This window comes from Chelonoidis abingdonii, chromosome 5 (genome assembly GCF_003597395.2).
Source record: "Chelonoidis abingdonii isolate Lonesome George chromosome 5, CheloAbing_2.0, whole genome shotgun sequence".
NCBI classification, from domain to species: Eukaryota; Metazoa; Chordata; order Testudines; family Testudinidae; genus Chelonoidis; species Chelonoidis abingdonii.
Window position 1 is genome coordinate 74,133,095 of NC_133773.1, and position 14,721 is coordinate 74,147,815.

At 38.8% G+C, this 14,721-nt stretch overlaps 1 protein-coding gene across 2 annotated transcripts in view; it reads left to right on the top strand.

Moving 5' to 3' along the window:
* The window catches only part of GALNTL6 (polypeptide N-acetylgalactosaminyltransferase like 6), a 919,665-nt gene that overhangs the window by 470,488 nt on the left and 434,456 nt on the right, over window positions 1–14,721 (top strand). For both annotated transcript variants that reach the window (XM_075066784.1, XM_075066785.1), the window contains exon 5: window positions 6,077–6,243. In XM_075066784.1, coding sequence (XP_074922885.1) covers window positions 6,077–6,243 — 167 coding nt within the window. The remainder of the gene's footprint in view (window positions 1–6,076; window positions 6,244–14,721) is intronic.

The window sequence follows — 14,721 nt, forward strand, 5'->3', positions numbered from 1 at the left end:
AGAGAGAGACCTTCTAAAAACGTTAAAATGTATTACTGGCACGCAAAACCTTAAATTATAGTGAATAAATGAAGACTCGGCACACCACTTCTGAAAGGTTGCCCACCTCTGACCTAGATGGATCCTAGTTGCCAGATGCAGCAGTTTCAGGGAAAGTCCATCCTAGGTCAGTCGAATCTTCAGATACTGTAGTTGACAAAGTCTGTATTGAGCACATATGAACTGTAATTTTTTTTTCAGAAACTCATAACTTGGCCAAATTTGGATACATTTTTACAGAGATGGCAAAAGGTACATCCCAGATAGCAAGAAGACCCCTCTGACAAACGTCAAGGCCCTGCTCCAAAGTATGGAGGCATTACAGCTGCCCAATAAAGAAGGTGTAATAATTTTTTAGACTGGGAAAACTTAAATATAGCTGGCCTGGAACTGGATTTTTGTGAGAAATTACATGATTTCATTTTTTTTCCTACTCCAAAACAGAACAAAACCAAAAAAAAAAATCAAAATGTCTCACAAAACAAAATTCCTCTCCCTCCCCAAAAAATGGTTTCAGGTTGAGTGAAAGATTTTGGTATTTTGTTTCACTAAAATCAAAACGTTCCCATTCTGACTTATTTTAAATCTATAGAAGACACTGCTGGAAACAGGGCCAGCTTTAGGCACCACGGGGCCCGATTCGAAAGAGCTGCCACAGAAGTCCTATCACTGTCTTCGGCGGCAGTTCAATCCTGCCACGGAGGAAGGATCCTCCACTGAAATGCCGCCTAAGACAGCGGCAACGATTGAGCTGCCGCCGCCAACAGTGCCAGGACTTCAGTAGCAGCTCAATTGGCTGCCGGTGCCTTCGTCGGCATTTCATTGGAGAGTCTTTCCTCCGTGGCAGCAATTGAGCTGCTGCCAAAGACAGTGGAGGGACTTTGGCGGCAGCGCCTTTGGGATGTTGTGGGGCTCTCTTAGGGGCGTGGGACCCGATTCTGGGGAATCAGCTGAATCGCCCTAAAGCCGGCCCTGGCTGGAAGGAGGGAGAGGGAACTAGATGGTTCCTGGCAGCTGGAATTCCCAGCATGCCCTGAGGGAAGGACCGAGCATCAAGCTGTTTCTCCCTTTGGATCCCTAGGCTCTGAGGGTGGAGGAGGATGGGTGTCTGGGAAAGGGGAGGGGGTGCAGCTAGACTTGGGGGGAGATGGGATGCAGGTAACTGGGCTGGGGGGGCGCAGCTGAGCTCTGGGGAGGAGGAAGTTTGGGTGCATTGGCTGGGGGGCTTCTGAAGGTGGCTTTGGCGGAGAGGGTTTGTGGGTGATTGTCCCCACCCCAGCTGGGATCTTGGGTAGGGGAGGGGGCAGAGAAACAGGAACTGGGTTCTTTAACGCTGTACTCTGGGGGAATTTGTGTGTGTGTCTGTATGGTTACAGACATACTTGCTGACAGGTATTTTGAAATACCAGTATAATTTAAGATGGCATGATTTATATAGTGTTGTTTTGACAAATAAAATGTGCAGCATTTTAAAATATTGTTTGCAGAATTTTTAATTATTTGCTGTAGCATTTTTAATTTTTTGGCAAAGAATACCCCCGGGAGGCAGACATCTACGATGGACAATTTCAGGTCAAACTGTTAAAGATTAGCAAAATTATAAGCATTTGTAAGCCAGGTCTTAAAATGGAAAGTATTTTGCAACCTTAAGTTCCAGGTCCCACCAAGATACTTGTTAGACCCATACAGTGAAAGAACCTGGTCTAGATATATAACTCTGCTTCCCTCTGGACAACAGCTCCCAGGATTCTCACTCATTCACTCAACCTTCTCTCTGCAGAGTGTGGGGCTTGAATGATGAAGTGATATATAGTGGAGTCATCGAAGGAGCACTCATTTGTCCTGAATCTAGTCCTTGTTCAGGAGTGTTTTAGATGCTCTTGTATCCATTTCAAATAAACTCTGGCTCTGCATTTTTATATGCAATTAAAGATTAGGAGGTTCTTTTGTCCTGAAGCTGACACATGGTCAATAGGGCAGACCCCTGAAGCAACCTATAGATGTCTAAGGATCAAAAATCTTAACAGGTAGGAGAGCTTCCTATATGATTTATGCTGGAGGCATGAGACCCAGAAGTAAGCCTCTTGCATCAAGATGTAAATTTTCATAGGTCCACAGAAGCACGTGGAGCTATGACAATTCTTACCAGCTGACGATCTGCCCCGATATCTTCAGATAAGTAGAATTTCAGGTAATTTAGCCTTTTAAAAATAACTAGATTACGTAGACATGAAGAAAAGCAAACTGTTAAGGGCTAGAAACTTTAATGATGGACACTAAACCTATGAAACTTCAGATTTTCTCTTTCAGATTAGAAGATAGCACACATTTTTCTAAGAACTCTCTGAATGTAAAGCTTTAAGTATATTTTCCTTATATCATGATCAGTTACCATAACCTCTTGTTTTCATGAACAAAAACGGCCAGTGATAGGCCACCTGTCAAGGCTGAATCCCCACTCTGGCACTTTTGAGTACAGAAGATGGGGGCCCACAAGGATTTTAAAAATTTATACTTGCCACTCCAGGCTTCTATTCAACTCCCAAGGTTATAGCTTCTCTCTGACCTTGGCTTGGTAAACGCTTCCACCACCCAACTGCAAAAATCCCCCTTGGACCCATGAAGGAGCACTTGGGAATTCTTCCTTGTGGGGTACCCTCAAGCCCTTTCACACACACACACCCCTCTGTGGAAGAACTGAGAAAGAAAACAAAGGAAATTAGCTGTTGCCCCCAGCTATTCAAACAACATGCACAAACCTCTAGGACACCGAAAATCCAATCCTGTTCTTAAAAAAGGTAAATTGTATTAAACATAAAAAGGAAAAAAAATACATCTAGAACTTAAACTTTTGCTAGATTTTAAAAGAGCTATTCCAAAAATTAAGCACCCAAAATAGCTTTCTTGGGGGTTCAGCTTTGAGGTTACAAGCAAACAAAACCATAGAGATCCACATGCCAAAATAAGAAATAAACCTGATCGTGTCTGTCTAAACATTCCTAATTTACTTACATATTTGGGGAGTTTCAAATAAGTAATTCGAGTTATAATCTTATGATTTCTCATACCTGGCTGTCCTCTGTTCCCCTCTTTTCTGGAGAGACAACAGACACAAAGGGAAAGCTCTTTTCCCAATTTTAAAAAGTTCCAGCCTTCTCATTGGCTCTTTTGGCCAGGTGCCTACCCCTTTTCTTTTACCTGTGGACTTGTTAACCCTTTGTAGGTAAAGAAAGCATAGAACAGACACCAAGAGGGATTTTACAGCTAACTGGCTGTCTGGGTGTCCATAAAAGGGAGCTACCCTGGCGTCATTTATCACACCACCTGTTCTGAGGATTAAGCTTCTCAATGCCACAAGCATGGCATGGATATTTTTATTTATTATTTGTGTTCTTCACAATAGTATCTGTAGCTATAGCAACTACTGCCACTCCATCCCAATTTCTTTCTCCTCCAGTGAAGTTATGGGGGTTTTGCAAAAGGAGTACTTGTTTGTTTATATGGCTGTACCTGAGCTAACAGTTAAGAGTGCTTCTCAGTGTCACTGATATTTGTGAGGAGAATGTGATAATGAAAGTTGTGTCTCGAATCTGTTCCCAAGACTGTTGGGGTTTTTAATTTGATGTTTTCTGGAAAATATAAGGCTCAAACCAAGTTTCATTATATTGTTCAAAAAACACTAATAGACTCTCTTCTGCAATTATTACTGATTAAGAATAAGGTTAAACAGAATCAAAAGGAACAGTCACAAGAGCGACATGCTTGTAAGCCACGTGGCAACTTCAAAAAAAATACATTTAGTTTGAGCTTGTATTATGGTGTATTTCTTTTTTTAAAAAATTGGCAGAGTACCAAAACAATACCACCATAGCTAAACAGCAAAGTAAAAGAGGCCATTAGAGCCAAAAAGACATCTTTAAAAAATTGGAAGTCAAATCCTACTGAGGAAAATAGAAAGGCACATAAATTCTGGTAAGTCAAGTATAAAAGTGCAGTTAGGCAGGCCAAAAAGAATTTGAAGAGCAACTAACAGAAGGTTAAAAACCTACAGCAAAATTTTTGTGAATTACATCAGAAGCAGGAAGCCCGCCAAACAATCCGTGGGGCCACTGGACAATTAAGGTGCTAGCGGAGCACTCAAGGAAAATAAAGCTGTTGCAAAGAATATATTTAGCTTCTCTACCTCTCTCTTCACTGCAAAGAATGTGAGGGAGAGTCTCGTATTTGAGCTATTCTTTTTAGGTGACAAATCTGAGGAACTTCCCCAGATTGAGGGTGTTAATAGAGGATGTTTTTGGAACAAATTGATTAAATTATACAGTAATAATTCATCAGGACCAGAGGGTATTCACCCAGGAGTTCTGTGTGAGAGGATGAATCAGGCACCATACTTATTCAATCTTTGGCTTCTTTGCTGCAATGGATAAGACGGCATGCCAATTATGATCTGAGCATCCCTTAGGGGCTTGGCTGAGGTCATCAACTCTTTCCCATGGTTTACTAAACAGTGTGGTAAATTGCCAGTACTGTTATGCTGGGTCTTACGCTTTCTCTTCTTTGGGGAAGGTTCAGGGCACCATTGCTTGCCTCTAAACCGGTATTTTAATTACCCCACTAGTGTCCTTGAGGAGGGGAGTGGAGAGGGAGGGATCTGGGCCCACCCTCTTCTCCAGGTCCCAACCCAGGGACCCTGAGGTTTGTGGTGAACCACTTGAACTAGCAGTTCCTTCCCCTGGGTTACTTCCCTAGCCTGCCCTTCAGCTTGTGAAGGGGCTTCTTGCCCTCCTTCTACACAAGCCAGGTGCCCCTTACCTAGGGTTTCTTTTGGATTTTTCAGCCCACCGCAGCACTCCTCCAAACTTTCCTTTTGTTTCTCTGCTCCAACCAAACCTTTCTGCTCCAACTCCCACACTGTCTGACTGAAGCAGGGGGGTTTTTATCACATGACTGACTGCTGGTGCTCTAATTGGCTTCAAGTGCTCTAGTTAATCTATAGCAAACCTTCCTCCCCTTGCAGGGAATAAGGCTGCCTGCTAACACTCTCCTGCTGCCCTCTGGCCATGCTGTATCACAACAGATATTGGATCATAATGACTTTGCCTCACTGTTGACTGGAGCTGAATTTGAAACACTGACCTCTGGATAAAAGGCTAAATGTAGTGTAACTATCCACTCCAGACATTTTATGGTTTGAAAGTTTACCTCAGAATTAATGGGCTTTTAGACATTGTTTCAAAATTATAAGATTTTAAGTATGTCTTTTATTGGATGGCATTATATAAATGCAGTTGTTGATTAACAGTTCTGAAATACTTTTGCCTTTGCAGTTAGCAAAAGATTAGTGTTGATATCCAGAGACACGTTTTTATAACACTTTTTTCATTTAATGGCATCCATTGTATTGAATAGATATAGAGCTGAAGTTATACGTGCATAAGTCTTTGTTTGAATGTATACCATCTAGTAAAATAACTTTTCGTTGTCTATCAGTTTTGCCTTTTTGAGTAAAGAACTAATTTTACAATTTTTCTTTGCTTTGGATAATAAAGGGATCATTCAAATTCTTCTTTTCATATAATATTCCAAAAATATTTTGAGTAAATATATTCTTATAAAGAGAAATAGTATTTACAATGCATATCCTCTACGTGTTACTCAGGAAGAATTCCCACTGAAGCCACATAATCTACTTACAAGTTTACATCAGCATTACACTATTGTACTTCTATTTTTTCTAATTTACAGTGTTATATTTGTAAAATCCTTGCTATTGAGTACTTGAATAAAAAAGGACCTAGTAGTTATTGAATATTAGTTTCATGGCAGGTACTGTGTAGGTAGTTAATGCTACTTAATTAAATACATAATTTAATTAATGATGTGATTGATTATAGAGTTAGACACTGTTTAGATATACCGAGTCATTTCACACCAGAAAATGTGATGGCTGAACAGAGCAAACAGTTGAATTGTATATACTGAATCCATTCTGCTCTTCTGTGTTCTTATACACCTCCATTTTTTCCCCCCTTCTCAGCTGTAAGCACAAGATATACTTGGAAAAGTTGCCGAATACTAGCATAATTATCCCATTTCATAACGAAGGATGGACTTCACTCTTGAGAACCATATACAGCATTATCAACCGGACTCCAGACATCCTTATAGCTGAAATCATTCTTGTGGATGACTTCAGTGACAGAGGTAAGATCCAGTGGTTTAAGATTGTGACTATATAGAAATTAAAGGAGAGGAAAATATAAAGAAACAAAACCTGTTTGACCAGTTGTACCCAGAAAAGATCAGTTTAGTTGTTATAGTTTGCTCATGCATTGAGCACTACTTGTTTAGTTAGGTTTTCATGGTTAGCTTGTGTTACTATGGATGAAGGGTGAAATATATATTTATATTAAGAAGAAGAAAAAGGTAAAATCTCTCTCGTGCCTTTCCTCTAATAAAATGTTTGAATTGGTGCATCTTTTTGAAATGCTGCAAATTAGTAATGTCGAAAACATATTTTTTTTCTGTAGGCTTTATTCTCCCCAGTAAAAACCTATTAACTTTCACCTTTTGGATGTGACTTGACAGATTTCTTAACTCGTGTTTTATTGCATTAGGCAGCTCCATTTAACTGTACAAAATGGCCATACCGAAGAATGACAATATTATAATTTTTTCACATATTAGCATTTTAACTTGAAAGGGAACATTGCTTCAGAACATGAGTTAGTTGAAATTTCTAGACGCCTGGATACAGTAAAACTAAAAAATCTTTTTTTGTTTTGTTTTTGTTTTTGTTTTGAAGCCTTAGCCTCTGAGTTGCTGCAAGTGTTAGTCATCCTCCATCATTAGTTCTTGAATTCAGTGTCAATAAGTCCCCTTTATTCTGCGTAAAATCCAACAATGGCAGTTTGAGGTTTTGATAAAAAAAAAATCAAATAATTATTTCTTTTCAAATTACTTCATTTTTCTGACCCTAAACCTTTCAAACAACTTTGAATTTTAAAACTATCAGTGGGTACTTGATGAAGATGAACATTTCTCTGAACTGCAATCCACCAAGGCTGTTGCTCATCTCCAAATGGATTGATATGTGGTGTAAAGGGGAAACTGCATTCTTGGGTAGTTTTCTAGATAATTAGCTTTTGTCTCAGTATGGAATCTATCAGAGCAAATTTCAGGCCTACAACTGTTATGGCAGGAAGCATTTAGGTGTCTGAGAAAAATGTTTGTGTACCATTGCTGTGACAGAGAGTTTCTCAACAAGATTTTTATTTGACAATAATACTTGAAGGGTGGGGATGGTGACACATGAATCTATCTTGACATCTCATCACTGTCATCTCTATTGCCATATGGATTTTGATGAACTGTCCTTCTACATATAATGTAGTTTAACTGTAATCATGAAGTAAGCAAGTGTAATGTTGGCTGCTCCCTGCTTGATAGATTCTATACTATGACCAGAATTTTCTGGGACAAGAATCGTAAGGTAGTGTTGCAATTTTTCGACAGGCAAATGATTTTTCCAGTAGTAAACAAGCTGTAGAGACATCTGTAAGAAGAAGTTGTACTGGTTGTCTGAAAACATACTAGAAGTTCAAAAAGAATAATTTTACTTCAAGAGAACACTATTACTGAGACTGTTCTCTCATAAGCACTCCTGACCATATATGTGTTCAGAATATGGTGGTATATTAGTGGTATTTTATGAAGATTTTACTGACAATAAAAGTAGCTTTTATAATAAATGTTATTGGTCTAGAAGGTTTAAATCTACCTCCTAGTTACTAGAGAGAATCAGCTACAATTAATCAAAGAATCTTGTCTCTCTTTTAGCAGTTCTCAGCTTGTTGGTTTGTTTCTAGTGAGGGCCTTCTGTCTGCTTAGCAAGACCTATCTTTAGCAGGGTGAAAATATTTTGTATGACTAAATGTCACCACATTTCAACCTTTGGAGTACATTTTCAAACATTGTGCACAGTTTTAACCAAACTCTATGGGAGTCACATAGTTCAAAATTACATTCAGCTTTGAGAAAGTCTTAACCTTTTAGACCAAGACATTTGTTGTTAATACAGGGATAAAGATAAGGCTTCTGAAAGACAGTACAAGACTGTGTCCCACTGAAAAATGAATACTAGTTTAAAGACATTACTTTCCAAACCACTGTTCCTAACTCAAAGATCATAGAATTTCACAGTTGGAAGGGACCTCAGGAAGTCATCTAGTCCAGCCCCCTGCTCAAAGCAGGACTAATCCCCAGACAGTGTTTTTGCCCCAGATCCCTAAATGGCACCCTCAAGAATTGAGCTCACAATTCTGGGTTTAGCAGGCCAATGCTCAAACCGCTGAGCTATCCCTCTCCCCAGATGCTTGACACTAAAATAGTTTAAAAAACAACAACAACAACAACTTCCAGTGGAAAATGTTGATTCAATAATATCTAAACATTTAATAGAAACTTGAATTGCTGTGGGGACTGTCCAGCTCCATAATAGTCCTCCAGACTTGTGTAGTACAGATGAATTGGTTTGTACTTCTGTTGCAAGATGACTTTTCAGTTCATGGAATGGTCCAATCACAGTGATTCATGAAATACCTTATCTGTAATTAGTAAAATCCATTCTACATTCTGTGTGGGATCTCTTTGGAAGACCAGGAGAGGAAGCAAAGAAGGCACATCTAAAATAGCCTAGGACTAATTCATCTCTCAGATAAATTACTGAAATCCATAGGAATAGAAAGCAAATTGTTGTATTCTATCAACTCTGTGCTGGAGATGTTTTCACATGTGCTAGTGATGAATGTGTATCCATAGTGTCATTGTCCTTTTTCCTAATAAGTACCATATTGTGGGTGCCTGATTTATTCTAGTTCCTATTGTTCTGGAGCCAGTTTGTTTAAGTAATGTTACATTTTTGCCATGGTATTCATCTGAAAAGTGTGAATTAGTGCACTCTGCCATTAAAGTTTTTATATGGTTCAGGATTCATTTAAACTGTACTTCTCCCTTCCAAATTATTTTAAAACTGATCATAGGTGTCTAGCATTCCCTCAGAGGTCCTTTATTAATCAAACTCTTCTTCAGAACACTATTGAGGAGAGATTACTAAGAGACAGACGAATTAGTTGAAAATACAATTATTTAGAAAGGTGGAGAACACTTAACTTCTAAGGATTGTAAAAATAAATGAAGGAATGTCAGTTCTTTTCCTATTTTATATTTTTACCTAATGTTAACACTGAAGTGCGTATAAAGAGTCTTAGATGACAGACAACAGAAATGTTTTAGTGCATAGCATACCACTGAGCATTTGGCTAGACTATTTATGAAAAGTTATTTGTGTGCCTTGATTTTATTCGCATTTATTCTTTCAGCGTTAGCTATCAATACCAAAACCTTTGGCTTGTTCATGCATAATATTAGCAATAAATTATGACATTTAGGTATTATAAAACTGGAAGATCAACTACACTTTTTAAATCTTGCTATAACCCGAAACTAGAGAGCTGGTATAAAAAAAGGAAGCTAAACAAATGTTATAAAATATGGCTGTGCAATATTTATTTATGAAAAAATTCAGTCTTTGATGACTGTGTGAATGAAAGAAGCTCTTACAATCTGGAGGTAGAAATCTACATTTTGGTATATCTCAGAAGGCACAGTATCTTAAAAAGCCTTTTTTCCATATGTTTACTATCACATCTGAAGAAATCAAAGAAAATGTTATTGATGTATTTAGTAGAAATAGTTCTTTTTTCTGGATGTCTTAACAACAGTGGGGTAAAAAAGGGATGTGAAACTTTAAGTGAGCCATAGAGTTTTATATGATCATAAACAAGAATGCAAAACACTAGTGTGGTGTCAAGGTCAAACAGAAATGAGCCTGAGGCTTAAAGAACGTAAGTGAAAGGGTTTGGTGGAAGGGGGAGAGAAATTCAAAATACAAATCCAAAACCTAAAAAAGAACATATTGTCATTTAACAAGTTCTATAAAAGAGACAAATGTTTTACTTCCATGACATGATTTGTCTGAAAAGACATTGACTTGGGAACTAATAGTAATATATTACATCAAGCCCTCTTTTTGCATATAGTGCATGTAAACTTCTTCAAGTTATACATCCAGGACATTTAAAAACAGTCTAGATCAGTGGTGGGCCACATGTAGCCCATCAGAGTAATCCACTGGTGGGTCTCAAGACATTTTTGTTTACATTGACCATCCACACCACTTCCTACAGCTCCCATTGGCTGGGAATGGTGAACTGCAGCCACTGGGAGCTGCGGGCGGCTGTGCCTGCAGATGGTCAGTGTAAACAAACTGTCTCGCAGCCCTCCAGTGGATTACCCTGACGAGCCGCGTGCTGCCCATGGACCACATACTGCCCACAGGCCGCAGGTTGTCCTTCGCTGCTATATGCAGTGCTCACCAGTGATAAAAATTGGTACGTTATAGGTGTAGTTTAGCATTTCACTGGCTCTTCACTGTATTCCCCTTGGGGAATACTTCACACATTATTCATTCGTATAGCTCCATGCCCTGTTTGCCAGGGGTTTCCTAGTTTATTTAGTTGTTGGCTGTTTTGTTCAGATTCTAACTTTCCTTGGACAGGGACCATATCTTCCTCAGCATCTGTAGATAACCCAGAGTACCATCAATGTTCAGATAATAATATCCAGCTGCAGCTAGTTTGACCATATAGCACAGCACATATCTGACTTTATTGCTTCATGCAAGACTGCAAATAGTGATTTGGCAAGGTTGAGGGCTGCCTGTTTTAAAAACAAAGCAGTTGTAATTCAATGTCAGAACTGTATCCTTTTCTCAAGAATAATAAATTCAATCTGTTTTACGGCAGATTAAATCCCATTTATTTTACTTGCAGAAGCTTTTTGAGTAGGATGTCACTTGTGACACCAGTTTGTAAATGCATGGCTTTAGATGTTGGGCAAGCATAACTTTTAGTGATTGAATTAAGGTTAGGTTGCACGTTTATCTATCTTGCCACAGGAAGACTTGCAGTAGAAGAAGGAGGTTTTCTGATGTTGTGGATGATAGCTATTCACAATAGGTGTTCTCCTATGTCAAAATACTTAACGTCCCTTTAAAAAAGGAAAGGGTCAGAGAATAAGTAAGGGTGAACTAAGCAATATGTGGAATATCTGAGGCATATTAAAAGTAACACTAACACTTTTGCCCCACCTCTTTTGTACCTTTGTTTCATTTGTCCAAAAATAATTTGGAGAAGTTTGTTTTTGTTTTCTTTGGTAAGTGCTTTAATAAAGCTTTATTTGCCCAGCAGAGAGGCCAAAATCCTGACAGCATCTTGTAACTTGCTCCAAATGAACTGCTAGCCAAGGGCAGCAAAGAAAAGATTAATATGAATTCCTGGATAAAAGCTGGCACTTCATCTTAATCTTTTGGCCCTTTATTTCATTTAATTTCTGAAATGATTGAAATGGCTGTCTCCTTAGTGAGGGACAATCTGTATATAGTGAGCTGTAGCTAGAGCTGACATTTAAGCAATAACTCCTTTTCACGCCTGGCACTTATTTCTTCTCCATGAGTCTAGCCTGGTTGAGACAGTGCCATGGAGAGCACTGTAATGTCAATTAGAACAATAGTTTGCAACCAGGACAAACATTGGGCCAGATCCTGAAGTACATGAGGGGGAGAAATTTCATACTGATTTCCAAAGAAGATGACTCTGAACCTATTGCTTTAAAAAAGGCTAGTGCTATTTCTCCCTCTTCACATGTATAAGTGGGGTGGCGGGGGGTGCCTCTCTGGCATTTAATGCCTTTGCTCATTAACCCTCTGGAAACCTCTGTTAAGGAGAGCAAATGGCTCTAAGGTATACAGTGAGCAGAGTAGGTGAACAGTGGAGGGGACATGCCACTTAGTGGGTCTGTTCCCTGCAGACGTATTGTGTTTCTGCCCAAAAATATAGGCAAGAGTTAATGCAACTTGCAACAGTTTTAGTTCATCTCTGTTGCCTCTGTAGTTGCTACTAATAGGCCATAGAGGGACCTTACTAATAATAATCTGCCTCCTATAGGAGGCATGCAATCTGGGAAGGGAGGATACCAGTGAAGCTACATAGATGGAGAAAGTGCCATAATAGGAATGCCAACTTTAGACCCTCAGGCTCTAAACGGAATAGCCCCCTGCAAGCTCTGTGTCCTAAAGCCATTGTTCCCCAAATCAAATTGACAAATCCCTCAATAAACACAATGCTGCTACTTACTCCAGCTACCAGAGCCAAATCATTTGGATTTGATGTGCAAGACAGTATCTGAATGCAAATTTCTATTGTGTTATAGTCATGTGTTTGTTTACTTTATATGGGAAAGCATCCTGAGGTTTTAGTTTGGTGTGGGCCCCATTGTGCTAAGCATACAACTACATATACAACAGATGTGCACTGAATAACAGTCCCTGCCCTGGTCCTGCAAAGGATTGCAAAATTTTAAGGACTATTTTATATAATCTGAAACAATGTAATATTACTACACGTTTTGTACTGTGTGTTGAAAAATACTTTCTTATATGAATTCCTTAGTGGCAAGTGGGCCTTCAAGCTGTTGAGCCCAGTGATCTAGTAGTAGCATATTACTACTGTACTTGGAAGCTCCATGTTTGGCACCTTAGAATGGCAGGAGATGCTGCCTTATAGGAATGAGGCACTATATCCCTGCAGATGGAAGCACTTGATTTCACTTTTGTAGCAGAGACCTCTAGACCCATCCAAGAGATAATATTGACTGACTCTAGAAGAAGGCCATACACAGTTCTTTTAAGACAAAATGATGTAGTCTTCCTGACACAAATTCATGGGAAGAGAATAAAAGAGGAGAAAAATAATAGGAAATGCTGTGAACTAATTCCTAGAGGTTTGATAGCCCAATTTAGGACATGGGGTCCAAATCACCCCAAAGTTTGGGATTATCTCTCAGGCCAAGCCCCGAAATCTGGGGATATTCTGATTTCAATTAGATTACAAATCTAATTTTGCTGTTAGGCCCATCTCTAGTATAAATACCGTAGGTTATTTCTGCTAACGCTCCATTGCATAAGTGTGTCATAAAAGGACATATAAACAGCAGTAGGAACAAAATGCTTTTGATTTCCATTCCAAGGTTCCCTATTACTCTTCCTTCCCCCCCGCCCCACCATTTTGATTATTTAATATTATATTCTTCTGTTGTTGTTTTTTTCCTGAAATGAAGTTTACAGACTTTTGCCTTCAGCAACTAAGTGAACCCACCCATATCAGTTTCATTACCAAGGCATTACTGCTTGGCAGAATGACTTAGTGTACCTGTGGGAACAGGAGAGTTTTCCCAACGACAGTAGTTGCACTCCTGAGACTGATGGTCAGGTTGAGAACATCTGCAGCCAGTTTCAAAATGGATTTCATTCCCTACAGGAGAAGAATATTGTCATGTTGGAGTTGGGGGAGTGGGGGAGAAGCAATTTCAAATAATTGAAATCACATAGTCCAGCTGTTTTGAACTGGTTGTGTGTGTGGCTGGCATAGGAGATGGAATTTTAAAGGGAAAGAAAAAGCAAAACTAGCCTTTATATTAGGTATCTCAAGCCCAACTCTCCTGTGCTATGAAAAGATCCATCTTTATTCCTTGCACAGTCCCATGCATTAGAAATTGCAAATGGCAGATAATTTTACTTCAAGAATTTGTAGAATCACAATTATGGAGGTTTTGTTTCCATGATCTTTGGATCTGAGAGTCTCTAGAGAAGTTCCATTGCCCAACCCTCTGAAATGTGTGAAGGGTACATTTCTGCTGGTGACTTCAGGCTGCATTTCTCCCCAGTTTGAACGTTAGGATTTTAAGGAGAGTGTGAACAAAATGTTGTTAACATTCTGCCTATTGGGCTTCTTTGTGTGCTTCCAAAAATGCGTACATACACATTAATTGCACATGATCTCATTCTGACTTTTGAGATATCTGCTAAAGACTTAAATGAGGATTCTGAACAAAGCCTGTATGACTATTTTGTAATGTAAACCAAATTCATGGTTATGAAATCTCCCCTAAAGGTACTGTGAAAGTATATTTAACTCTTTTCTCATGCAGTTAACTATATTCACCCTAATTTTTTCTACCTTTTTTTTCCAGTTATGGATCCTGAAATGCTCTTGTATAGGTGTTATGGCATTAATTTCCTCTTTAGTTAATCTTATTTTATCTCCCAATTCTCCATGTGAAATATTTAGACTTAGATTTCATAAACAGCAGAGAAAATTGCTAAACCTGGGTGAACATTAATTTCTACATTAGTTTCTCTCTCTCCAGCATCAGCTGTTTGCTTTACACTCCAAAGAAAATGATGATGACAGTACACTGAAACATCAAACAACCCATGGGCTTGAACAATTAACTCATGGTTACCATCTTCAGCTGTCATCATTGCTGAAATATGAATGTCATACATAGTCCAAAAGCTAGAAAACCTAGGATATTTATAACAAAGCTCTGTTCATATTTTTGTATATTTTCATTTAGGATTTATGTTAAATTTGTCTTCTAGCAGTAAAATACAATAAAAAGGTGATGTTTTAGTTGGCTTTAGCTGAAGCTGTGAATATCTGATCTTGGAAATCACAGAAGATTTCAAGCTGTCAGAGACTAAAATATCTGTTAACACCTGCA